Below are 27,885 nucleotides of genomic sequence, written 5' to 3'. Positions count from 1 at the left end.
TAACAAAGAATTTTATTTACTGATTTCTGTCTTGTGCTGTGAGATTCACTTCAAACATCAAAATTTTTTGAATTGTTGAATATAATCATACGAAATAGAGATTATATTAGATTCGACACTTAATGCGTTTTAGTTTTATACTTTAATTTATCAAGAATATTAACTGGCTAACTGCAGTAATTATTAGATAATATATCTATTGTTTTAGATTAATAAAGTTTATTATATGTTGAATTATAATTAGGTAAATGGAACGTTATTTCAAGAAAGCTTCTCCTAGTCTTGAAGTTTCATCTTCGCCGGTTAGTAGACCTCCACATACTGAACCACAAGAATTATTGAATGAAAAGAAAAATGAAGTCGATCTAGACAATCTTCCAAGTGATCCAGGGCAACGACCGGATATAATGAGTTATCCACCAAACTTGATAGAACAAGTCCGTAGAGCTTACTTACTTAAAGGGCCATGTCAACCACGTGAGCATGATTTTCGTCCTACAATAGATGGAAATCGAAAACGTAAATTTGTGTCACATTGGTTTGATGAATTTAAGGGTTGGCTGGAGTATAGTACTACCGAAGAAGCAGCTTTTTGCTTGTATTGCTATCTTTTTTCGAGAGTATATGGAAATGGACAAGATGCTTTTGTGTCCGGAGGATTTAGAACATGGCGCAAGAAAGAAAGATTGAGAGATCATGTTGGAGATCATACTAGTGCTCATAATAGGTGTAGATTAGCATGTCAAGATTTGATGAATCAAGCCCAACACATTGAGGTTGCTTTAGTAAAACAATCAACACAATCTAAGCTTAATTACCGTTGCAGATTAAATGCAACAATTATGGCTATTCGCTATCTTATCACGCAAGGCATGGCTTTTCGTGGACATGATGAGTCTGAAGAATCCTTGAATCAAGGCAACTTTCTTGAGCTTTTGAAAGTTATTGCTTCTTGCAGTGAAGAGATATTTAATGTTGTACTAAAAAATGCTCCTGCAAACCTCAAACTAACTTCATCAGATATTCAGAAAGATATCGTAAATGCAATTGCTGTTGAGACAACAAAACTTATTGTGCAGGATATGGGAAATGATTTCTTCTCTATACTGGTTGATGAATGTCGAGATGTATCTATCAAGGAGCAAATGGGTGTTGTCGTATGATATGTGGACAAGAGTGGATGTGTTCTGGAACGCTTTCTTGGTCTTGTGCATGTTAGTGACACAACAACGACCTCACTTGAGAGGGCACTTGATTCCTTATTATCTACTTATGATTTAAGTGTATCTAGTTTGAGAGGTCAAGGATATGATGGTGCAAGCAACATGAGAGGTAAGCTCAAGGGTCTGAAAACATTGATACTAAAGAGGAATGCAAGTGCTTATTATGTACATTGTTTTGCTCACCAACTTCAACTCACAATTGTTGTTGTTGCTAAAAAACATACAAATATTGTGTCTTTTTATAATACTATCGCTCGTTTATGTAACACTGCTGGAGGTTCTTGTAAGCGCAGAGATATACTTCGGGAGAGACAAAGAGAAAAGATTATTGAAAGGATTGCAAGTGATGAAGTTAACACTGGAAGAGGATTGAATCAAGAAATGTCATTGAAGCGGCCTGGAGATACTCGGTAGAGTTCACATTATGGTACTCTCATAAACTTGATAAATTTATTTTCTTCTGTTGTTGATGTTATTGAGTATGTTGAGGAGAATGGTACTGATGATTCAACGAGGGCTGAAGCTGTTGATGTGTCAGAAATTATAACTCGTTTTGAGTTTGTCTTTGTGTTACATCTTATGAAACAAATCTTGGGAATCACACATGAATTGTCTCAAGTGCTACAAAAGAAAGACCAAGACATTGTTAATGCAATGAATCTTGTTAAGGTGACAAAATTAGGTTTGCAAACAATGAGAGAAAAAGGTTGGGAGCTTTTGCTTACTGAAGTTTCAAAGTTTTGTAGCGAACATAACATAGCTCTGCTTGACATGGAAGATGAGTTTGTACCTCGAGGAAGAGTAAGACGGGGAGTTGAGAAAATGAAGAATCTCCACCATTATCGAGTTGAGCTATTCTATTCAGTGATTGACATGCAATCTCAAGAGTTGAATCAACGTTTTGATGAAGTCAACACAGATTTACTTTTATGCATGGCATGTCTCGATCCTAGAGATTCATTTTCTGCATTTGATTCGGAGAAGCTGCTTCACCTTGCAAGGTATTATCCATCAGAATTTTCGGAAGTTACTTTGTATGAGCTTGAAAGGCAACTTGAAACATTTATCATCGATGTGCGCATAGATGAAAATTTTTCACAGATATCAGGGATAGGAGGTCTTTCACAAAAGATGGTTTCTACCAGGAAACATGAGGTTTTTCCATTGGTTTATTTGTTGATTAAGTTGTCATTGATCTTACCAGTTGCCACCGCTTCGGTAGAAAGAGCTTTTTCAGCAATGAAGTTCATCAAGACTTCTCTACGCAATAGTATGGGAGACCAATTATTAAATGATTGCTTAGTTCCATATATTGAAAGAGAAGTGCTTCTTAATGTTACTAATGAAGCTATTATGTAGCGATTTCAAAAAATGAAGAATAGAAGACAAATGTTATGATGTAGTTTCAATTTTCGAACATTGAATTTTTTTATAATAATATTTATGTTTTAATTCTTGGGCCCCCCAGCGCCGAATTCCTGGCTTCGCCACTGATTATGGTCATGGTTTACACAAACGTCTTCTGCCTATCAATGTTTACGAGAATGGAGACATGTTGATGTTATGGAATGAGGAACACTTTCTATACTACTCTAAAGAGAGGAGAAGTCTTAAAAAAATTGGTTTGTTTGGTAAAATGGATGATGATTCTTTGAATATTAATTCCATTCTCCTCACTCCAAGTTTTCTCTCACTCAAATGACACATTGGTATGAAAAATGTAATATCATTTTAGTTTTTACTTTTTCATCCTCATCACAGACTTGTAATTTATTTATGCGGACTGTTTTTATTTATTTAACTATTTTTAATTCATTGTTTAGTTAAATAAGCCGTTTTTCTTTATTTAATATACGGGTTGTAATGTCTTTATATATTTATTCTTCTGCATTCTCATTTTAGTTTATACATTTCTAATCTTTCTTATCATAGGGTATGTAAATCTTTATTTACAATTAGAATGCCTTCATCAAAAACTTTCTATTGATACCAATTTAAAAATTATTTACACATTATTCTTTATTTCATATTCCTTTCATCTTCCTCCATTTATAATTTCAGGTAACTAGTTTAAAATTGCACGTGTTTTAGAAAATGTGAAAGAATATAGGTGAAAAAAGTTGCAATGTAAATCTTACTATTAGTGTTCAATAGTATCGTTATTTTCTTATGAACATTTATATATGATGTCCTATGAAATCCCAATATAAATTTTAGCAAAAATAAAGAAAAACAATGAACAAATCAAATTATATGTAATCAAGATCATGAACATTTATATAATTTCTTTCTTACTTTACCAATTTATATTAACACCCATGTTCAAAGTGTCTATTTTTGGAAAACGGAAAGAGTAATAAACTCACTAATGACAAAACTATAACAATATTTCTGCGCATTCTGCTAAAATTGGTATATTTGTGTACAGGATTACACGCTGGTTTTCAATAATTTTCATTTTTAGTCTTATATCTTCTGATTTTTGTTACATATACTATATTTTATTTTTTGTAATTAGACAAAAATTTAGTATAAATGGGTATATCTTTTATGTAAGAGGAAATACGGTATGTGATTGTCAATAAAGCACAAGGTTGGTAAAAAATCTGTGATTTGGGAAATACTACCATCTTTTGTCATCGAGGAATTTGTTGCATGATCTTGGTTTGTGGAATATTTGATTTCTACAATCTTTTGCCTTTAATTTAATGCTCACTCAACTTGCAATTCATTTCATATAAACATAGCCATATTCATTACATACTTAGGGATGTCAATTCAACCCGAAACCCGTGGGCCGGCCCGAACAACCCGGTAAAATGAGCAGGTTAGGGTTGTAATTTTATCACCCGAATACAAAATGGGCTAAACAGGTTGGCCCGAATGGGTTGACGGGTTAAACGGGTTGGCCTGAACGGCTTGCGGGTCCGCCCGATGGGTTGCAACTTTTAATTAAAAATTATTAAATTTTAGGGTTATTTTTTTTGAATCCTCAATCTTTCTTCATAATCATTAGTCTTATTCTTTTCCACTTGATCCCACAATATCAGCTTTCAAGTTTCACCTCAACTCATTATTCCACCGTCCCATCATCTGTCACTAGTGTCTTACCACCACCAAAGCCAATCAAGACAAAATTAAGAAATAACTCATCAAAATCTTAATATATTTATCATTTTAATAATAATTCATGTAAGAAATGATTTTTAATTTTCACAAAGAATTAGCTACGAACAACGCCAAAATAATGACACGAACACAAGCTTTAATTAATGTTGTAGTTGATCAAGATGAAATGCTTCTTTCCAAGTATATTATTGTAGAATACTATGAAAATATGAAGATTTTATATGATTCTAACTAAAAAGAAAAAATGTATCTAAAATATAAAATCATTTTATAGAAGAAAATTTTGATACGAAAAATTATTTTCGAAAGCTTTTAGACCCGAATAGCCCGATGGGTTAGCCCAAAACCCTGGCGTTTAGGGTTAAGGTTGAAACTTTATAACCCGAAAAATCCATAACCCGAATAGCCTGCACCAAATAGCCCGACAACCGGAGTGGGTTGGCCCGAACTCGAACGGGTTAGCCCGATTGTCATCCCTAACCATTTAGCCACCTAATTTTGATGCAAATTTTTGGTTGCAATTCAACAAAAAGTGAAGCAAAAAATTGAAAAAAAATACTACTAACTTGATGCAAAAAGAATAAGTTGATTTTTGGAAGATTGTTTTCATATATGTCATGTCGGGTCGGATATGCGTCGGTTCCGGGTCGGAGGATCCGCGCTTGCGTAAATATAAATATAATCATGGAAAATAATACTCGTATTGTTTCACAAACTATTTTTTGGCGCCGCACTCTCACTAACAATCCCAAATTCAAGTTTAGTTCTCTCTCTTCCAAATTCAAGCTCTCTCTCTTGAAGGTAATCTCCTCTCGTTCTACACTTATTTCCAAGATCCAATTTTTATGATAATGGCTTCTGGTTTTGAATTAATTAGGAATCTCTCTGTGAAATCATAAATCATATTGACATGAGTATAAGGCAAGTCGTTAATCTTATAAATAGGGCACCAATTCCATAGGAGAGCCCAAATTGGTGGTGTGAATTTGGTGTAGAGAATAAATTGACAGTCGAAATTTGCTGGAGAGAAGTGGTGTGCAATTTACACAGAAAGAAACAATTTCATGTGTTGTCTTACAACTATAATTCATGGAAAAGTGAATTGTATGCTTTTATTTTTTTTGGTGTGTAATCTATGGCATGCTTATCTGCTTAATCTCTGATTTTTTTTCATACTATAGTTTATTCTTTAGGTTTAAAGTTAGAATATGATCTCCAAAGGCTCAATTCATCGAAGAATGAAGCATAATTTCTTCAAATATCTACCATTAGAGATCCTCACCGATATCCTATTGAGACTTCCTCTTGAAGACATTGCAACTTGCAAATGTGTTTGCAAACCGTGGCTCAATCTCATTGAGACTGACTATTTTTCTAAGTCACATCTTTCTAAATCCGCCCCCGTCCTTGTGGTCTCGATACCGTCTACAAATTCAAATTGGTTCAATGTTTTCAAATTGGAAGAGAAGCCCAAACGCAAGCTGAATCCAATCACCAAGTTTGATTTCCCCCAAGCATCAACAATACAAGGTTCTTCCAATGGTTTGCTTCTTCTGAAAAATCCTTTTCGTGATCATCTTTATGTATGTAATCCTATCATCCGTGAATATGTTGAGCTTCGTGGCCGTCTTACTCGCCCTCGAGAAGATTGTTATGGAATTGGAGTGAGCAGAATAAGCGGACAACATAAGGTTGTCTATCTCAACCCTACCTACGACGGATGTCATGTATACACTCTTGAATCAGGTTCTTCATGGAGACGCGTTGAAGGTGTTATCCCCTCGTTTGATTGTTGTCACAGCTCCGTTGCTGCATTTGTTAGTGGCAATCTCTATTGGTTTGTTTCTAAATTTAGGAAGCCCCCTTTCATTTGCTGCTTTGATCTTGAGACGGAATGTTTTAGCACTTTCTCTCCACCAATTGAATGTCTCAAGAGAAACAACGTTAACCAAGGAATGTTGTGTACTTTAGGAGATTGTCTGTGTTTTTGTGACGACAAACCAGAAGTTAAAAGTGACTATTATCACGTGATCTGGTTGCTGAAGGAATATGAATTAGTTGAGAAAAGTTGGTGCAAGGTAAGTGTCAAAATCAGGCAGAAGGAATATGAATTAGTTGAGAAAAGTTGGTGCAAGGTAAGTGTCAAAATCAGGCAAGGACCCGAATTATGTGTCCTCATCGATCATCCTCATTATGGTCAGGGTTTACACAAACGTCTTCTGCCTATCAATGTTTACGAGAATGGAGACATGTTGATGTTATGGAATGAGGAACACTTTCTATACTACTCTAAAGAGAGGAGAAGTCTTAAAAAAATTGGTTTGTTTGGTAAAATGGATGATGATTCTTTGAATATTAATTCCATCCTCCTCACTCCAAGTTTTCTCTCACTCGAAAGACACTTTGGTATGAAGAATGTAATATCATTTTAGTTTGTACATTTTGTATCCTCATCACGGACTTGTAATTTACTTATGCGGACTGTTTTTATTTATTTAACTATTTTTAATTAATTGTTACCTTATCTACCGTACACTTATATCCAAGATCCAATTTTTATGACAATGACTTCTGGTTTCTGGTTTTGAATTAGTCACCCCTAGAGATGTTAAGTGGGCTAGGCCGACCCAGCCCGGGCCTGGCCGGGCCCGCTGAGGCCCAGCCCAGCCCAGTCTCATAGTTGAGTCGGGTTGGGCTGGGCCGGGCCGGGCTTTTTCTACTTTTGCTAAGCTCAGGCCCAATTGCCACGTGGGCCCGGGCTGGGCTGGGATTTGTTTAAATTTTTTGTTTAAGTATTTAAAAGATATCTTAAATGTATTTTATGCAAAAATAAAATATATATAATTTTATATCACATTAACTAAATCTAAATTTAATAATGTGTTTAAGTTCCTTTATTGACTTTATCTCAACAATATTTTTCATGTTCTTTATTTTATTTAAAAGTAAGTAAGTGTATAACTAAAGGAATAACCAATATTTTAATTTTGTTTTGTTAGTAGATGATGAAATATGAGTTGATGTATTTTTAAAGCTACAATAACCAATATTTTAGTTTTGTTTTGTTAGTAGATGATGAAATATGAGTTGATGTTGTATTTTTAAAGCTACAAGTATATGAACTAACTAACAAATTTAAATAATTCTATAATTATTATTATATATTAAGGTTTGAATACGTAATATTCTTAAAGTTTAACTTCAGAATCATCTTTTTTACATCTTTGATAAAAGAAAATTATTAAAAAAAAATAGATGTAATCAAGATTGAATGTTTCATTCATGATTTAGTTGGAAACTTATGTTGATATTAAACTATTATTGTTTGAATCATTCGGAGTCATCCAAAATATTGGAATGATATATATAGACAAAATTAACATGTTTCGTACACAAGATGACATGCATAAATAGATAAATATATTATTATTAGTGATTAATCATCTAATTACATTAAAAAAACTAATTATAGAAGGTGGGCCTTTGATGGGCCTGGGCCTGTGCTAGGTTTCAGATGGTCCTGGGCCTGGGCCTGTGCTAGATTTCAGATGATCCTGGGCCTGAGTTTACAAAATGGCTCAATTAGAGCCCATCTCAACCGTTGAGTCTAGCCCAGGCCCGCTTTGTTTCACTGATGGGCTGGGCCGGGCCTGGGCCAAGCTGGGTCTGGCCAGCCCAGCTGACAACTCTATAGTAAACCCACTCCCAATCTGTCTTGGTTTTTTAGGTTATTTTTGTGAGAAATATTAATTGTATAAAAAAATTTATATCCAAGATCCAATTTTTATAACAATGGATTCTGGTCTCTGGTTTTGAATTATAGAAAACCTTAAATAGTTATTTAAATTAGGTATAAAGGTTTTTTAGTCACCCCACTCCCAATCTCTTTTTTGTAAGAAATATTAATTTTAAAATAAAATTAACTTAATTAAATTGGACGAAATCCTATTTCATGAGTATAAGGCAAGTAATAAATCTTATAAATAGGACACCAATTCCATAGGACAAAGTCAAATTTGCTAGAGAGAAGTGGTGTGTAGACATACTGTTTAATCACGGTAAAGTTCCATAAACAATTTCATATGTTTAGTGTTCCAATTCGAAATCATGGAAAATTAAACTCATGCTTTTTTTTTTATATATATATAAATATATATTTTTTTGTCGTGTAATCTGTGGCATGCTATATCTATATATAGTCTTGGATATTTTTAGTATTACAAGACTTTGTTAGTTTTTCGTAATCTAGGCTTACGTGTATACTAGTTTATTCTTTAGGTTCAAAGTTAGAATATGATCTCCAAAGACTCAATCCGTCGAAGAATAAAGCAAGATTTCTTCAAATACCTACCATCAGAGATCCTCACCGATATCCTATTGAGACTTCCTCTTGAAGATATTGCAACTTGCAAATGTGTTTGCAAACCGTGGCTCAATCTCATTGAGACTCACTATTTTAACAAGTCCCATCTTTCTAAATCCTCCCCTGCCCTAGTGGTCTCGATACCGTCTACAAATTCAAATTGGTTCAATGTTTTCAAATTGGAAGAGAAGCCCAAACGCAAGCCGATTCCAATCACCAAGTTTGATTTCCCCCAAGCATCAACAATACAAGGTTCTTCCAACGGTTTGCTTCTTCTGAAAAATCCTTTTCGCGATCATCTTTATGTATGTAATCCTATCACCCGTGAATTTGTTGAGCTCCGTGGCCGTCTTACTCGCCCTCGAGAAGATTGTTATGGAATTGGGGTGAGCAGAATAAGCGGACAACATAAGGTTGTCTATCTCAACCCTACCTACGACGGATGTCATGTATACACTCTTGAATCAGGTTCTTCATGGAGACGCGTTGAAGGTGTTATCCCCTCGTTTGATTGTTGTCACAGCTCCGTTGCTGCATTTGTTAGTGGCAATCTCTATTGGTTTGTTTCTAAATTTCGGGTGCCCCCTTTCATTTGCTGCTTTGACCTTGAGACAGAATGTTTTAGCACTTTCTCTCCACCAATTGAATGTCTCAAGAGAAACAACATTAACCAGGGAATGTTGTGTACTTTAGGAGATTGTCTGTGTTTTTGTGATGACAAACCAGAAGTTAAAAGTGACTATTATCACGTGATATGGTTGCTGAAGGAATATGAATTAGTTGAGAAAAGTTGGTGCAAGGTAAGTGTCAAAATCAGGCAGAAGGAATATGAATTAGTTGAGAAAAGTTGGTGCAAGGTATGTGTCAAAATCAGGCAAGGACCCGAATTATGTGTCCTCATCAAACATCCTCATTATGGTCATGGTTTACACAAACGTCTTCTGCCTATCAATGTGTACCAGAATGGAGACATGTTGATGTTATGGAATGAGGAACACTTGCTATACTACTCTAAAGAGAGGAGAAGTCTTAAAAATATTGGTTTGTTTGGTAAAATGGATGATGATTCTTTTAATATTAATTCCATTCTCCTCACTCCAAGTTTTCTCTCACTCGAAAGACACTTTGGTATGAAGAATGTAAAATCATTTTAGTTTGTACTTTTTGTATCCTCTTCACAGACTTGTAATTTACTTATGCTGACTGTTTTTATTTATTTAACTATTTTTAATTCATTGTTTAGTTAAATAAGCAGTTTTTCTTTATTTAGTGCATATAGGGGCTGTAATGTGTTTATATATTTATTCTTCTGCATTCTCATTTTAGTTTACACATTTCTAATCTTTGTTGTAAATCTTTATTTACAATTAGAATGCCTTCATCAAAAACTTTCTATTGATATCAATTTAAAAATTATTTACACATCATTCTTTATTTCATGTTCCTTTCATTTTCTCCATTTATAATTCCGTTAATAGTTTAAAATTGCACGTGTTTTAGAAAATGCGAAAAAATATGGGTGAAAAAGTTGCAATGTAAATCTTACTTTTAGTGTTCAATTGTATCGTTATTTTCTTATGAACATTTATATATAACCTTTGAAATCCCAATATAATTTTTAGCAAAAATAAAGAAAAAACAATTGTACATGTTCATGCTACCTTATATGCCAAGTATCAAATAAACTCTTTAGCCTTAAGCCAGACTCTATGTATTTATATAAGAAAAAGGAGAAAAAAAGTGGCAAAATAAACATTATCAATGGGCGGTTAGGAGCTAACATATCATCTTCAGAAGCCAATGGACCACATACCACTGCGTTTAATATAATGTAATTTTACTATATGTAAAAGATTAGAATATATTTGCACTCATAGACCATAGTTAAATGGTTGGATGGAACCAAGGCCATTCAAGTGATATCACTTTGTTTGATTTGGTTAATTTATTAGAGTTCAAATTAGGGTAAATTGCCAAATAAATAATAAAAAATAAAAAAAATTTGATTTGTTCTACACTTTTTGAAAATCTGGCTTATTAGTTATTAGTCATAAAGCTTATGATTTTCCCATATGTAGTTTATTTCGGGCTAAATATTAAAATAAGTATCGTTTTAGAACCTAAACAATTCATGTGCACGTAGGTTTAGCCCGGTAATAGTCTTCATAAATAGTTGGGCATAAAAATTATGAATGTTAATATATTAAGTAGAATCTTAAGTTATGCTTATATAATTCGGTTTAAATCGAGTCCAAGAAACTGAAAACGGACTACTAACATGGAGTATTAAATTCTAAAGGTTAATGGTTTTATAATTTTTTCATAATTTTTAATAAATGATTAAATTTATAGTAATTCCGTTCAATTATATTCCAAGTCACTTGATTTATCATAATACTACTAATATTTATACTAGCTTGTATCAATTTTATCAATTTTAGAAATTGGTTTATCGAAGCGTTTAATTTTCTTCTAACATAATAAAAAAGTGATTTTACTTCATGCTATACAAAATAAATGTTATATTTTGTGATGATATGTGATTTTACTTCATGCTATACAAAATAAAGTTTTTGGGGGATGTCGCACTGCACTGAATTAATGAAAAGTTGAATAAAAAGGAATGATTTTCTTTGATGTTATTTATCAAAACTAAACCTGTTTCGACAACTCATAACTCGTTAACCCATCTAACAAAGACTTATCCATTATTTACTTGACGATTTGTTTTAATCTACTTTTATTAGTTGAACTATGTTATAATCAAATCTTGAAAGCTTTATCTTTTTTCATCTCATTAATTATTTTACGTTTTGGATTGGTAGATGTGAATAAGTTATAGCATGTACAAAGAAAATATTAATTGAAAATTACAATCTATTCATTCTAATGTGAGTTCATGCCCTGCATTTGCGTGTATGCTCGACTGAAATTAGGGGTACCGTCTTATTTATTTGAGGAGGCAATAATCGCACATTTAATTTGTCGTGTGATACTATTAAATTAAATATTTTTATTAAACATTGTTTTGTAGGAAAAGCCCCCAACTCAAAAGTTTTTGGTTTAATTTTTTCTATAGCCAAATGAATAGTTTAATTTAAAGATCGCGCCATAACATCTATAGCCAATTGAATAGTTTAATTTAAAGATCGCGCCATAACATACTCTAACTCAACAACACATAACTCAATCCCGATCAATGCATCACTTTCTTGTTTTTAATACTTAGATTCTTTATATTAAGGGTGTGGTTAGTTTGTTTAAGTTGGTTTTCATATTATCCACGCCAGGAATAAATTAGTTTGTTATATATGCACATTAACAAGGAGTATTTGAGTACTAAAATGTTACCTTAATTTGTGACTCAAATTTAAATAATAGTATATGTCACCATATCATATACGATGTGGGCCGCAATCATAGTACTATTAAATTGTGGACTTCAAAAAATAATTGAGCTTACTACTTACGAGTCAACGGGCGTGGTCCTTTACGAAATAATTAAAATAAACATCCTTGTAGTGAAATTACATTAATCATATTGCATCACCTAATTGTTCTTATATTATTAAACGTTTTTTAGAGGATTCAAGAAAAACGTTTTATATATGAACAATATAGTTATATCTCTGTAAATGAGTAAAACCGAACGTGCTCTCTCTACCTCAAATAAATAATACTAGCAAACAATGTTTAAGAAAACATAGTACGAGGTAATTGTAGCGACTAGACAAAAAATATATTTTTCAATAATTTTCAAATTTGCATGGTAAGGACAGTAAAATTATTTTTCCAACGACCTTTATTACAGTGATATATAAAAATACAATTATACGAGGAATCAAATTAAAGTGCTCTAGAAAGTCCTATACGGAAATTGTTATAAATAACTAAATAAGGTAAAATACCAATTGGCTCCACTTCACACTACGTATTAATGAATATGTACGAAAAAATTAATCATAAATTAACATATGATGCAGGGGTGCTTAAACGGTTCTCCGGTTCTCGGTTAACCGGAACAGCCGGTTAATTGAGGAATCGGAACTGGATTTTCTGATTCCGGTTCCGGTACCGGTCCCAACTTTTTTAATAAAACCGATTCCGGTTCGGAATCGGAACCGATCGGTTCCTAACCGAGAACCGGATTATAGTTCAATTTTATTTTTTTTATAATTTAACATTCTAATAAATCTAATTTAATTGAATTAATTTTGAATTAATTTCATAGTAAAATAATACTATGAAACATTGAACGGTTTTTAGATTTAAACAGTGTAAAATTTGCGAGCTCTGTTTCTGAAGTATTTAAAATATTTAAACCGTGATACTTTGAATCTACAATTATTTCCCCAATCCATTTTCGATGAACTAACTATAAGACATCATAAGTATGTTTTTAATTTCCAAAAGAACTTATACAAATACAATATCATTTCATTTGATAGAAATTTAACTTTATATTTATGTAACAATTCATTTAACATGTGATAATAACCTGTTTGTGAATACTTTAGTAACTGTTCCGTTATAAACAGAAAGTAACAACAAGATCAATTAGTATTAGAAATTCCATTGAATATGTGTTGAGCCAAAAAAAGGGAAAACTGAATTCAGTTTTAAAACTTATTTTTTTAAAAAAAATTCTAATGTTTAGAACTCCTATTTTTTTTATTAAAAAATTGCTAACATAATATACTTCGACCTACTACACATGGCATCACTCTTATCCATATATGAGTATTATTGTATTGATGATTTGTACTTTTTGTATATTTATTTGAACTTTTAGGTATTATTTGTTATATTTCTAAATTTTGGATTATTATGTTTTTAGTATTGAACTATTTAAAATTAAAAAATTCGGAAAATTACACATCGGTTCCGGTTCGGAACCCGACGATCGATTCCGATTCCGGTTCCGATTCTAGGATTTATAAAAATTTAAAACCAGTTAACCGGTCAACCGGTCCGGCTAGAACCAGAACCGGCCGAATAAGCAGGCCTAATATGATATGGTCCCTTCGGCAACAATATAGATTCAAAGCATCCGCAATGGTGCAGATGTCACACCCCAACCCCTATGATTTATGCACTTACTATAAATAAATTCGAATTCCAACAAAAGCACACATATTATATAATTTTAGAAATCAACATTTATCAACTACATATTTTTCTCTAATTGACACATGTCTCAAGAGATTAGTGGCACTTTTAAAAAGTGTACACGTACATGCAGTACAATTATACTAGCAATACTTTCTTTATTAATATAACATTTATTTAGAATCACTACCATTATGATTATTTTCCATGCTTAAAATAAATACTTCCATGCACACGCCCACGAATTATTACACATGCACACACATAAATTAATCATTTAATATACTAATTTATATAATAAAATAATATACACATCCATTTTAACAATTTTTGTAAATCAAAATTATCCATATATTCGACTATATTGAGTCGTCATAACAATAAATATATTCTCTATGACACACTTCATATCTCTTTAATATAAACGACAATAAAATATGTCATGACAATATGATAATATGCAAAATAATGCACGTTTCGGGTTAGGGATGTCACAATTCTTCCCCCCTTTAAGAATTTTGTCCGCAAAATTCATTTCTTCCCAACATTTGTCTCTGACTTACCATCTTTCTGATGGTGAAAAACATTACTAAAATATAATCATGTCCATAGATAATAAATTGCGGACCTCTGCTAGACATAAAAGATAGAATACCATATAATCGTGCTGCATCTTTCGAGTACTTTTCAGAGGTGATATAACAAAGAAATCCAACGTATAGGTGAGAAATGTGCTAACTTGGTCAGTTTTTCTACAATCGTCCAAATAATATCATACAGCCCAATATAACGAGGACTCATCTTACTTTTTTGCTCGAATCGCATGACTCCTTTCAGAGGTGAAACCCACAAAAAGACCATATCAAGACTGAGATAGTAAACTGCGTATCTCTGTCAATATATAAGATACTAGAATACCATATAAGCGTTCCTACAGATAATGATGCCAAATCTTCAAAGAAAAATAATGTCGCTAATAACAGATTTTGATCAGAATAAGAAACTCCCTGTACTTGCGATTGTTACGACGCATAAGCAATAAACTTTCCATCAAGTCAAAAGATAACCAAATCCATGTTTCATCGCATCACTGTAAATAACATAATATCTTATACCTTATTATCAATTGAATAATAATCGGGAAACATTTCCAGTTGAAAACCAGTTCAATCTTTTGTAGTTCCAATTCTATTCCACGACCTGACACCACGTGTCCTAACAATACCATATGATCTAGCTAGACTCACCCTTACTCAACCTTGCAATAATCTGTTCATCTCGCAGAACTTGTAATACTGACTGCAAAATTAACATGCCCATCTGTACTTCATGAATATAATAGTAAGTAATAGAAATAATCACTAGTGGATCCAGGAATAGTTGAGAGAATTTGTTCATCAATACCATAAATAATTGTAGGTGCAATAGTTGATTCGAAAGGCATAACCAAAACTCATAATGTTCGTACTGAGTTCAAAATGGTGTCTCTGCAATATTCTCTTTAGCTATCTTCAACTGATGAGATCTTGATCGAAAATCAGTACTCGAAAAGAGTTGCATACCTTGAAATTGATCACATAAGTCTTCTATTCTCGGTAATAGATATTTATTCTTCATTTTCACTCGATTCGACTTCCAATAGTATATATAATGTCACAATGTGCAGTCTTTCTTCTTCAAATATGATATTGGTGCACTCCAAGATGAAACACTGGGCCATATAAATCTCCTACCAGACAACTCTTGTAACTGATTCTTAAATTCTTGAAACTCTAGTGAAAACGGTTGATAAGTAGAAATAAAATAAATTCTGTGCTCAATAGAGAAATATGTCTCCTGATAAGATGAAAATCCAGATAAATCCGCAATTCCAATAAATCAAAAAGCCGAGCCGATCTAGATAATATAAGAAAACCTGGAACAATACATTGATTACCGTAGAATACCACTTGATCCCGTCTCAATGATCATATTACCATTTCTTTTACTTGACAAGGTACCTTGGTTCGATGAAGTGAAAACCAATCTATACCCATAATAATATCAAAACTTGTGTATGAACAAGAGAATCAATATCCACTGGCAGCTCAATTGAATTAACTCGCAATACGTTCTCTAGAAAACCGAGTGTATTGAAATAATGTCAGTTCATAATCAACAAACATAGTTCCTTGATTAAAGACAAAACCTTCTCTGCTTCTTATCACAATACACTTCTGTGCATATATTTAGCATTGAGTTCTCTAGAAAAATCGTCTGAACTGAATACCAGAATACCAGAGGTTGTATCATAGCTTGTGGGACTGTTTCCCACCAAGAGTAAGTATAGCTTCAAAGAATAGATATCCTATAATCAAAACCTTCTTCTGACATACAACTCATATGATTGAACACCGGTTCTATCACTTTTAACTATACCCAGCCTCAGTCAGATTAGTCCCATAAAATCAACAGCTTCTACTTTTCTGAGCTCTTTGAATTTTCTACCTCTTTACCACATCATTGGTCCATGTACTCTTTGTTCTAAAAGCATGGGTAATCCCCATATGATGCAACATGTATATGAGATGTTTCTACAATTAATTGATGATGCAGGACGGCTGACCCTTCTCTCCTCAGTGACACATGTTCATAATAATTCAAATGCATGTGCAACTTATAACTAATCTGTATCATATGATATGCCTGAATGCTATGTCCCAGCGGGATTCTATCCCCGCTCTGATACCACCTAAACTGTCACACCCCAACCCCTATGATTTATGCACTTACTATAAATAAATTCGAATTCCAACAAAAGCACACATATTATATAATTTTAGAAATCAACATTTATCAACTACATATTTTTCTCTAATTGACACATGTCTCAAGAGATTAGTGGCACTTTTAAAAAGTGTACACGTACATGTAGTACAATTATACTAGCAATACTTTCTTTATTAATATAACATTTATTTAGAATCACTACCATTATGATTATTTTCCATGCTTAAAATAAATACTTCCATGCACACGCCCACGAATTATTACACATGCACACACATAAATTAATCATTTAATATACTAATTTATATAATAAAATAATATACACATCCATTTTAACAATTTTCGTAAATCAAAATTATCCATATATTCGACTATATTGAGTCGTCATAACAATAACTATATTCTCTATGACACACTTCATATCTCTTTAATATAAACGACAATAAAATATGTCATGACAATATGATAATATGCAAAATAATGCACGTTTCGGGTTAGGGATGTCACAGCAGATGTCCCGGCAGACTTCCCGGCGAACTTCCCAAAAACACTTCCTGCCACGTCATAAGGACCTCCAACTGCACTGCCATGTCATAAGAACATCTCACTGCACAATGGCGGACATCCCCAAGGACATCTCAGCGGACATCCACAATAATAAAAATTCACAAATTCACAAATGTACAATTTATTACAGAATTTAAAATTTCGACAAGAGCCGTATATATTGAGTTTTTTTATAAAAAATAAAAATAAAAAATCATGACGTCCGCCGGGACATCCGTCGTGGCACCACAATGGCGGAAGTCGCGACATCCGCGGATGAGAGGTGTCCGCAGCCGACATCCGCATCCGCCCATCCCATGCCTAATGGCGAATGTCCCGCGCGGACTTCCCGCAAGGCAGTCCGACGTCTGTCAGGACATCCTCCATTGCGGACGCTCTTAGAATTTCACCTAGAGTTTGCATTGGTAGATGCAAATATATTTGATTCCATATGTCGACTTAACTAGAGATGCCAAGGTTTTCGGTTCGGGCGGTTAACCGCGAAATCGTAACCGGCGGTTCTGGTTCTGAACCGGAACCGTGAGATTTAAATAGAACCGGAACCGTCACTTTTGGAATTGTGGTTCGGTTCAGGTTCCAAAATTCCGAAACCGAAACCGTGCCAGAACCGCCGGTTTCGAGCGGTTTCAGACCGAAACCGCGAAAAATCACCGGAAAACCGTGAAACCGAGTCAAAACCGCCAAAAACTGCCGGAAACCGGCAGTTCGAAACCGTAAAAAACTGCCGAAAAACTAGCGGTTCCGAACTGTAACCGTATCTACCGGTTTTGGAACCGAAACCGTAACCGCAAAACACACTCGCGCATCGATTCCGGTTCAACAATTTGCAAAACCGAAACCGACGATTCCGAACCGTAACTGCCGGTTCCGGAACCGTGGGCATCTTTAGACTTAACTATGAATTATACTAATTAATAACTAGAGTTTATATTTTTCTAGAAGATTTGAAGTTTCTCTAATAGTTGATGTAGTAATATTTTAACTATAGTTAGTCCTCCTATTCACAACCTCAATCAGTAATTATTTGTTCAATTACATAAAATCGAAAAAATCGTTGAAAAAACCTTATGTTTTTGCTATTCAAAAAATATGGAGTACTAGTAGTTAACAACAAAAAGTGATTCACAAAACAATAGAAAGCTCAAATTTATTGGTTTAGTAATGAAAAAGACTTAGTTTTGTTCGATGCGACGTCAAATTGGTTAACACTACACCAATAAACAGATCAACAATCTGATATTGGACTGAACTGTTCAATTTGAAATGGACATCCCTACATTTATAAAGTGTTAGTTTATAACACATGTAAGCATATCTTTTACTCCCTCCGTCCCGGAGTATTAGACTCACTTCTTTTGGGCACATGATTTAAGGAAGTGATATTTAAATAGTTAAAATGGAGAGAGTAAAGTATGAGAGAGGGAAAAAGTAGGGGAGAGAAGAGAGAAAAAAGTAGGTGGAGAATAAAATAAGATAGATGCTTTTTGCTAAAAAAGAAAATGAGTCTAAGAGCATCCCCATCCGTGCTCTTAGCTAAGAGCCGTGCTCTTAGCTAAGGACAAGCTCAAGGGTCCCACCATTCTATTATTCAATTTAAATAAAAACATTTCCACAATATTAAAATGCATTAAAATATCCGAAATACTATTACAAATTACAAAATAATTAAAAATTACATAATTAAAATCTTAAAAATTAAAAATTACACAAATAAAATCCTAAAAATTAAAAATTACACTACTCGTTGCCGAATTTCGCCCAAATGTGATTGATTAGATCTTTTTGTAGCTCAGTGTGGGCTCTTGTATCGCGCATTGTGTGTCTTCTTTCCATCCTCTCGTTCACCGTCGTATGCACACCTCGACGTGGGGGAGACCTCGCGGTTGAGCTTCCGGCTTCATCCTCGTCATAAAAGTTACTTGTCATCGGTCATTCGTCAGCTATAATCATGTTGTGCAAGATAATGCACGTGTACATGATGTCGGCGATATTCTTAACGTACCAAAGCCGAGAAGGGGACTTCACAATGTTGAATCGGCCTTGAAGGACACCAAAAGCTCTTTCGACGTCTCTCCGAGCAGACTCTTGACGCTGCGCAAAAAGAATCAGTCTCGGCTCTTGTGGATTGCTGAACGACTTCACGAAAGTCGACCACCTAGGGTAGATACCATCGTCGAGATAGTAACCCATGTGGTATGCATTTCCGTTGACGGTGAAGTCGATCGCCGGTGCTACACCATTCAAAACATCATCGAAGAGTGGTGAAGAATATAGCACGTTCAAGTCGTTGTTGGATCCGGCAACACCGAAATATGCATGCCAAATCCATAGGCGGTAGTCGGCGACCGCTTCAAGGATAAGCGTTGGGCCGCCACCTTTGTAGCCGTTTAAGTGTTGCCCCCTCCAAGCAGTCGGGAAATTCTTCCACTTTCAATGCATGCAGTCAATGCTGCCTAGCATACCGGGAAAACCGTGGACTGTTTCGTGAAGATGAAGCAACCGTTGACAATCGTCGGTGGTGGGTGCTCGAAGGAATTCCTCGCCGAAAGCAGAACGAACGGCGTCACAAAAACTCTTGAGGCATAGGATTCCAGTTGACTCACCGACATGCAAATACTCGTCGAAGAGGTCAGCCGTTTTCCCAGTAGCAAGTTGTCGGATGGCACAAGTACACTTTTGCAATGCCGTGAGACTTTGCCGACCGGTTGCGTCTGCACCTTCATGAAAGTATTCAACGCGGGTGGACAATGTGTTGACAATACACATAAACAACCGTTTTGACATGCGAAAACGGCACCGAAAGTAATCTTCTGGATACCGCGGCTGGTCGGAAAAATAGTCGGCAACGAGCCTTTCATGGGCTCCCTCTCGATCACGAGGGATGTAGCGACGTTTTGCTCTAGTTGGTTGAGGAGGAGGGGCGGGGGTATTGGCGGCGACATAGGCTTCATAGGAGGCATGATATTTTTATAATATTCTTGTTCTTCGCGCTCCGCTTCCGCAATGAGATTGGTGAAATCCATTTTTGAATTTTTTAGAGAGAGTTTGGGTGAGAGAGGAAGATGTAGATGATTTAGTATGAAAAAGTATGAATAAGAGATAATTTGATGTGAAAAGTGGATGATGAATGTGTAACGCCCCACTTTTTCAAACCCTAATTTTTAGGTTATAAAATTTTTGCATTAAATGCCGTAAATGCTATGATATGTGAATTGATTGATGAGTGATTAATTGCATAGTGTCTATGTGACCTAATTGCGTATGTGAATTTTGATTGAGTTGAATAGTCAACTTGTTGAAATGTTGACGTGGCTATTGAATAGTCAAAGATGTGGAAAAATGATGTGACCGTTGAAAGGTCAATGCGAGGAGAAAATAGATTGGAAGTGAAGAGATGATTGATTTGAATATGTGAATATTTGATGCGGAGAAATATAATTGTGGGGAATTATTTATTTTCCTAAGGGATGAGTGAGAAATAAATAGGAGTATTATTTAAAATAATGTGGAATTTTCGGCCATTATTATTATTTGGAGAAATCCTATTTTCTTGGATTTAATTATTTGTTTGGGATAATTATCCAAATTAAATCCAAAGTTCGAATACTCCTAAATTCTTTCTTAAATTTTCGACCCTCATGATTGGAAATTAAGAGATTTTCGAAAATCCCTATTTTGTGGAGGAAGGGATTTTATTTATTATTTTATTGATCCCTTATTTATTCTATTCCATGAATAAATATAAATATGCTAAAATATCCTAGCATATCTACCATATCTTGCCATATCCTAATTAAATTAGGATTTGAATATAAATCCCTTTTGAAGAAGGCAAATTAACGCCACTTCTCCTTTTAATTTGGGGAGTATTTTATTTTATTCTTGCTCCGTGATATATTATTCTGCTCCGTGAAATATTCAAATTAAATCATAGGCTATTTATGTAAGCCTAAAATTCGAATTCCTCTTACTTCTCAACGGCTTTAACGCCACTTCCCCCATATTCTCTACCAAATCTTCCAAATCTTTTATTTAATTAATTTTTGGATATTATTTGGCACTCTATAAATATAAGAGAGAGATCAAACCCTAGAGATCAAAACCGGCGCCCCACTTCTCCCCATTATTTCGAAAATTCTCTCCCCACTCTCTCTAAGTTTTCTTCAAGTTTTCTTCAAGATTTCTTCATCAATTGAGAAGAATTCAAGTGAAATTCAAGAGATTATTGAAGAATCAAGACTAATTCCTTGTTTCTATCGTTCGTTCTTTTGGAAAAGGTACTTTAAATATTGATTTTCTCTTCTTCTACCGATCAATCGGTGTTCTTGAATCCACATGCATCTAGAACGAGTGAAAGGGGTTTTAATCGGTGAATTTTTGGGATACACGGATGTGTGTGTGAAAACGTGTGTGTGCGCGCGCACAATCGTGTGTGTGTGTGTGCACGCCTCGATCGGCGTGCACAATTGTTGTGTTCGTGTGCATGTGTTGTGTGTGTGGAACACTCATGCGTGATACGAATTATTGGTGATTTTGGAATGATTATTTGAATAAAAATGGTATGTTAATCATACTTTGATTTTGATAGTAATGATTTTGAAAATAATCGATGGGAAAAAGGGAAACGGGAGATCATGCATGATTTGAAATCCATGATTGAAACTGATTTGTGATACGCCTAATTTAAAGGTGATACTTCGCGCTCTCAGCGTGATAAACGAGGAGAAGAGAATACTATCGAGCTAAACCGACGAGGTGGGCTTTCTTTTAAAATAAGGACATTGTCCTAAAATGATATTGATTAGAATGAAAGACGTGTTATCATGCCTTGATTTGTTTTGTCGTGCCTATCCCTTGTGGCTATGCCACTATTGTTATAATCGAATTCGGATCCTTGTAGAGCCGCAAACTCTACTTGGGTTAGTGTACACCAATGTTAGACCGAGTGTCAGTGTACGGGTTGGCCGGTCTAGTGACCTGGATTGCGGCCGCATTCCTTGTCATTTAGAATGAGGATATAGTAAACGTCTATGAGAAAAATGGTTGCGCGACCGTGATATTTGAGAAAGAAGATATTTTGGTGCCTCGGGTCTTTCTAAAGTTAAAACCCCGACGGACACTTGAAAATGGCATGATAATAACTATATTTGTGATAAAACTGTTTTCGGCAATGAGCCCATTGAGTATGATTATCGTACTCAACCCTGCATGTGTTTTCCTTATGTGCAGGTTGAGTGGTGACGAGCGGGCCGCGGTGTTGAGCGAGAAATAATAAAGATGATATGTTGGTACTTAAAGTGTCGTTGTGTCTTCATACATAGCCTCACTTCTTTCTTTGTCGCTTCCGCTACTTATTATGAAAACTTATGATCTTTGGTTGGGTTTAAACACTTTTATTTCGTGGGAATATTTTGGTTATAGAACAGTTGGAATTATTTTGGAAACGTTGATATACTTTTATTGCGATAGCCTTTTCTTTGGATTTCTTTGCTAAGGCATTATTCTTCTTCTACTTAATTGCCCATTTAATGCTTTGGTCGAATCCCTTTGAAATGAAACCCTAGTCTATGATCTTTGATGCATTTAAGTCTACCTAGTTAGCGAACGCCGCATTTAATATACCCTAAATGGGCGGGTCGTTACAGTTGGTATCATAGCCTCAGTTCTTTCCGCTCTGGACCCAAGAGTCTTGTTGAAATAAAATTTGAAGGTTGTATAAATTGATTAGTGGATAATCGTCGAAGACTCAACACCGCAACTCGTCTCCGCTCAACCACAATGAATGAGGTAACGAGTATCTCTTGAATGTTGATTTGAATATATGAATATTTTGGAAGTTGAAGCGAATGGGAGATTGTTGATATATTTGGAAATTTGTGATGATTATGCTTGCATGTGAAATTGCAAAATGTGATTATGCAAAATAAATGTTGTTATGCAATTGATTATACGTTGAGACTGTTATGAGTTGAACAATAAAACTCTATGAAAAAAAAAAAATCTATATGATTGTGATTTGCGTGATATGTGATGAACGACATCTATGAGAATGAACTTGAGCACGCTGCTATACCTAGTTGTAAGTCGTGTCGTGAATGAAAATTTTTATGATAATATCGAACTTGGAGGCACCAAACGCCGAATACGAGGCGAGCGGCTTATAAGAACGAATTACGAAGCGTTGAAACGCGAAAATATATATGTATATATATACACCTTTTGCCACGGAAAGGAAATTCCTTTATTTCTTGATATGATATTGCCTTCACACCTCCGTCGTTCGACGCGCACACACACACACACACACACACACACACACACACACACATATATATATATATATATATATATATATATATATATATCCATTGTACTCTCAGCATCAGTTGAAACCTTATACACTATTGATATTCTCTTCGATCCTTGTTCTGATGCTGAGATTTCTTTTGTAGATGACTAATCATTATTACGCACCGATGCGCGATCGTTACGCTAAGAACAAGGTTTTCCCTGTTGAAACCTACCAAGAGTTCGAGTGGGACGGAAAGACCTTTCTCCTAACCTACGTCACCGAGTTCTATGATCGCTGGATGGATGCATACGCGTATGGAGGGGTTACCCATCACGCGGGGATCTCGAGATTGATCCACACTCTGCCGAGTCCTTGGAGCGAATGGACTACCCAAGCTGCATTGCCATATACATGGTTCAGTCCGCTGGAGTACAAGCCTCGAGGCGATATAATCGGATTGATTGGAGTGCTACTCCCAGCCATGGCAGCTGCGAGGGATGGACCGCCGCTTAGTCCCCCAGCACACAAGTATCCGCCAGGCCAAGCTCGCCGATGGAGGTACCGTCGCGATAAAGAGCCGCACGTGGATCGTGTCCCTAATAGGCCAAGGCTTAAGGCTAATGTGGCTCACCCTTTGGTTATCAATGGAAACGTGGAGGATATGCGTGCGATAACACCGCCGCCGCCAGATGTGGGTGAATATGGCGAGAATGAGGGACCGGACGAGGAAGGACCTGCTTTGGAGATGGATGAGGACGATGACCCCGAGGAAAACATGAACGACATCGACTAGGATTGATAGTCGTGGAATATTTGTTTTGGCTTCCCCCATGTTTTTGGATTGATCTGTTGATTTGCTACCTTATGTTTTGCTACTCTTTCGTTTTGCTGCATCGATACTAAGACCTCTACGAGGCAACGTTTTTTTGATATGCCATGGGGAGATTTGTTTTAAGATTGCCTTTCATACATGGTACAAATTATCTATCACTATATTATCATGCCTCTTGTCGCACTACCGTCTTTGAATACCTTATGACGCCCGGTACTCGCCACTTAAAAGTTGTACAATTGCCTCTTAAAGTACCATTACCTTGATTATATGAAGCATTGATCTTTTGATTGACCTTGATGCAACCAATCTTTTGTAATCATGATGGACACTACTCTTTGCAATCCGTCTATGTGACGAACTTTTGATATCTTGTGCTTGGCCATATACTCTCAAAGAAATTGACCCATGAACCTTGTTATTCAACTATACCACTTGACTATTGTTGGAACCATGGAAATAATTCTTGTGTTGATAAATCAGAATGCCGCCAAGACGCCATAACCGTCAACCGACACCTCCACCTTCAAGTGAGGAGAGTGTGACGCAGTCGATTCCGACACCACCGCCTCTCCCACCCCCGGTTAATAGGGAAGTAGTGAAGCTGTTCTTGGAACAGAAACTGCCCGTGTTCGATGGACTTGGAGAACCAGCCAAGGCCGAATCTTGGATCCGCGCGATAGAGCGTATCTTCGCAATCTTGGGATGCAATGATAGGGAACGGATGAGTTGCGTGACTCATCAACTAACCAAGGCAGCCGACTTTTGGTGGGATACGAGAATAAAGACCTTGACACAAGGCCAAGTGGAAGCAATGACGTGGGACGATTTCAAGACCGAGCTATACAACAAGTATGTGCCGAAAAGCTACCAGAAAGCGAAGACATCCGAGTTCAACAATCTGACGCAAGGACGCATGACAGTGACCGAGTATGATCGAGCACTCAATAGCATGACCCGATATGCCCTTGAACAAGTTGACACAGACGAGAAGCTGTCGGACAAGTTCCGTGAGGGACTAAGGTCCGAGATAAAGATGTCGTTGGCCAGTCGAGGGAGACTCACATACGCTAAAGCTTTGGCACTCGCGTTGGATATTGAGGCAGCAATGCCTAAGGAGAAGGCTAAGGAGATCGCTACTTCGTCGTTACCCCCACCGCACTACTCGAGAGAGAAACGGAAGTGGGATGAACATAGAAGCTCGCACGATGGAAAGCGACACCAGTCGAGTCAGCATCGATCCCAGCACGGAGGAGGACAGCACACGTCTAGCCAGAGAGGAGACTACCGACCTAGGGCACCACAATGCAATGTGTGCTCTAAGTATCATTTCGGAGAATGCCGATACCAGAATGTGATCAAGTGCTACACTTGTGGAGGAAACGGTCACTTCTCTAGGGAGTGTCCAAATAACAAGAGAGGATCGGGATCAAGGCATAATGATCAGGGATCCCGTCAGCCAGCTAGGGCACCGCAGAATGAATCGGGAGGGAATCACGACTCATCATCGCGACAACCACAACCTCAACGCCCCAAACTTCCTCCACAAGCTAGAGCGTTCGCGATGGAACAAAAGAAGCCGAAGAAAGAGCAAGAGGATCGTGAAAAAGGGAACTTGACAGGTATGGGCGAAATTCTCAACATCCCTGTTGTTGTGAAGTTTGATACGGGTGCGTCGCACTCGTTTATATCTGAACTATGCGTGCATACTTTGAGCTTGCCTACTAGCGAATCTGAACGTAGAATGAAAACTTATGATCTTTGGTTGGGTTTAAGCACTTTTATTTCGTGGGAATATTTTGGTTATAGAACAGTTGGAATTATTTTGGAAACGTTGATATACTTTTATTGCGATAGCCTTTTCTTTGGATTTCTTTGCTAAGGCATTATTCTTCTTCTACTTAATTGCCCATTTAATGCTTTGGTCGAATCCCTTTGAAATGAAACCCTAGTCTATGATCTTTGATGCATTTAAGTCTACCTAGTTAGCGAACGCCGCATTTATTATACCCTAAATGGGCGGGTCGTTACAGAATGTGTGTATTTATAGATGATTTTGAGATAAAAAAAAAATTCACGAAAATCCAAAAAAAACGTGATAAACGGCTCTATTTTTTTGGGAATCCAAAAATATATATATTTTTTTATTTTTTGGTATTATTTTGAATTAATTATGAATTTAAAAAAAAAATCAAATTTTCCAACGGCATAGCCGTTGGACAATAAAAACACACCACGTATGGCTGCTCAGCGGCACGGACGTGCTCTTAGCTAAGAGCAGCGCCGTGCCGCTGGCACGGACGGACGAGCTCTAGCGGCGGACGAACGAGCTCTGTCCAGCGGCACGGACGGACAAGGCGACGGACGAGCACCGCTGCGGATGCTCTTATATGTTGGGACATCCCAAAAAAGAAAGTTGGTCTAATACCTTGGGACGGAGGGAGTATTAGGATGGTAACAATTAATCTATGACGTGGTCATGGTCATGGTCATGGTCATGGTCATGGGACTTTGTTATCATCAAATCTTGAATTAACCTTTTATATCTGATCAAAATCTTAGTGATTACTGCTTATTTTAAGTTTTGGATTGGTAGATGTGAGTATCTTACTCCCTCCGGCCCGGTTAAAATGACATATTTTCGATTCGGTTAAAATGAAATATTTCTTGTTGATACGTGATTTTAGATGTTATTGGTTAATGTGTTTAATTGAAAAGAGAAAAGATAATTGTAAATATTAAAATAGAGAGAGAAAGAGAGATGAATATTTTAATTAGAATAAGAATAAGCTGGAAGTTTCTGATGAGGAGACAAGGATCAGGAGATTGCAGTTTCGCCGCTTCTTCAAACGCAAAGGGATGAGTTATTTGTTTACGCAACAAGGTAACTTTGACCAACTCCTGTAACTTAATTCAAGTTCTCATCGCATTCTACTGGCAGAGCTTCATTCTTCTGGAATAGTCTCCGCCAATAAAGATGAGAAGGGACCGGAGGTGGTAGCTCTAGATGGCCAGAGAAGGAAGTTTAAAGTGTCCATTGTGATATCTAGCGGAAGGATTTTTTGATCGGTGAAGAATGGCTTGAGTTTTTTGCCTCTAACAGATTGAAGGGAGAACTCAAATGAAATCAGAATTGTTGTCATCCCATTTTAAAAATACTAGCCGTTGTAGACTTAGCCGTTCAATTAATTTTACGAAAACTAATTTAATATATCACTTTATCATAATTTGAAATAAAAAACTAAGCTTGCAAAACTTAACATCTACGAAATATTTGAAATAGGTATGTATATATATAGACCCAGGGGCGCATTATGGTCAATAAGTGAATTCTGTTAAAAATCAAAACAAATCTCAGCCTTTGGATCCTGAGATTGGATGGATGTGATAAATTACATTATTAGCCCAAAATGCTACATTATCATTGTTAGACTAAAATGTTACATTATTGTACTAAAATGGTACATTATTAGCTAAGTTACATTATTTGACTAGTAATCTACATTACTAAATGACACGTGACAATAATCTAACGGTTACATTACAAGATCCAATGACTAAGATTTGTTTTAACTTTTGACAGAATTTCACTTATTGATCT

The 27,885-nt window shown here is 35.8% G+C and overlaps 2 protein-coding genes and 2 pseudogenes across 2 annotated transcripts; all 4 read left to right on the top strand.

Moving 5' to 3' along the window:
• The first annotated feature begins 150 nt into the window (after positions 1–150).
• LOC125206804 (uncharacterized) lies at positions 151–1,683 on the top strand (annotated as a pseudogene).
• A 93-nt stretch (positions 1,684–1,776) lies between these two features.
• On the top strand, positions 1,777–2,621 carry LOC148924192 (uncharacterized; annotated as a pseudogene).
• Positions 2,622–5,560: 2,939 nt separating this feature from the next.
• Positions 5,561–6,784, top strand: LOC148924191 (F-box protein At5g49610-like). Its single transcript, XM_089058177.1, has 2 exons — positions 5,561–6,430; positions 6,488–6,784. Exons 1-2 carry the CDS (start codon positions 5,561–5,563, stop codon positions 6,782–6,784), a joined length of 1,167 nt encoding a protein of 388 aa, XP_088914303.1.
• Positions 6,785–8,645: 1,861 nt separating this feature from the next.
• On the top strand, positions 8,646–9,869 carry LOC148924190 (F-box protein At3g07870-like). The gene is made up of 2 exons (XM_089058457.1): positions 8,646–9,515; positions 9,573–9,869. The coding sequence occupies exons 1-2, from the start codon at positions 8,646–8,648 to the stop codon at positions 9,867–9,869; spliced, it is 1,167 nt and encodes a 388-aa protein (XP_088914583.1).
• Positions 9,870–27,885: the final 18,016 nt, after the last annotated feature.

The sequence above is a fragment of the Salvia hispanica genome, chromosome 5, assembly GCF_029641045.1.
Source record: "Salvia hispanica isolate PSC_SH4W2 chromosome 5, Shi_PSC_v1, whole genome shotgun sequence".
Lineage (NCBI taxonomy): Eukaryota > Viridiplantae > Streptophyta > Magnoliopsida > Lamiales > Lamiaceae > Salvia > Salvia hispanica.
This window is presented reverse-complemented; position numbering and strand designations above follow the sequence as displayed.

Coding starts and splice junctions, on each gene's coding strand:
- LOC148924191 (XM_089058177.1), top strand. CDS start 5,561: ATGATCTCCAAAGGCTCAATTCATCGAAGAATGAAGCATAATTTCTTC. Junction 6,431..6,487: donor TTGAGAAAAGTTGGTGCAAG/GTAAGTGTCAAA, acceptor AGTTGGTGCAAG/GTAAGTGTCAAAATCAGGCA.
- LOC148924190 (XM_089058457.1), top strand. CDS start 8,646: ATGATCTCCAAAGACTCAATCCGTCGAAGAATAAAGCAAGATTTCTTC. Junction 9,516..9,572: donor TTGAGAAAAGTTGGTGCAAG/GTAAGTGTCAAA, acceptor AGTTGGTGCAAG/GTATGTGTCAAAATCAGGCA.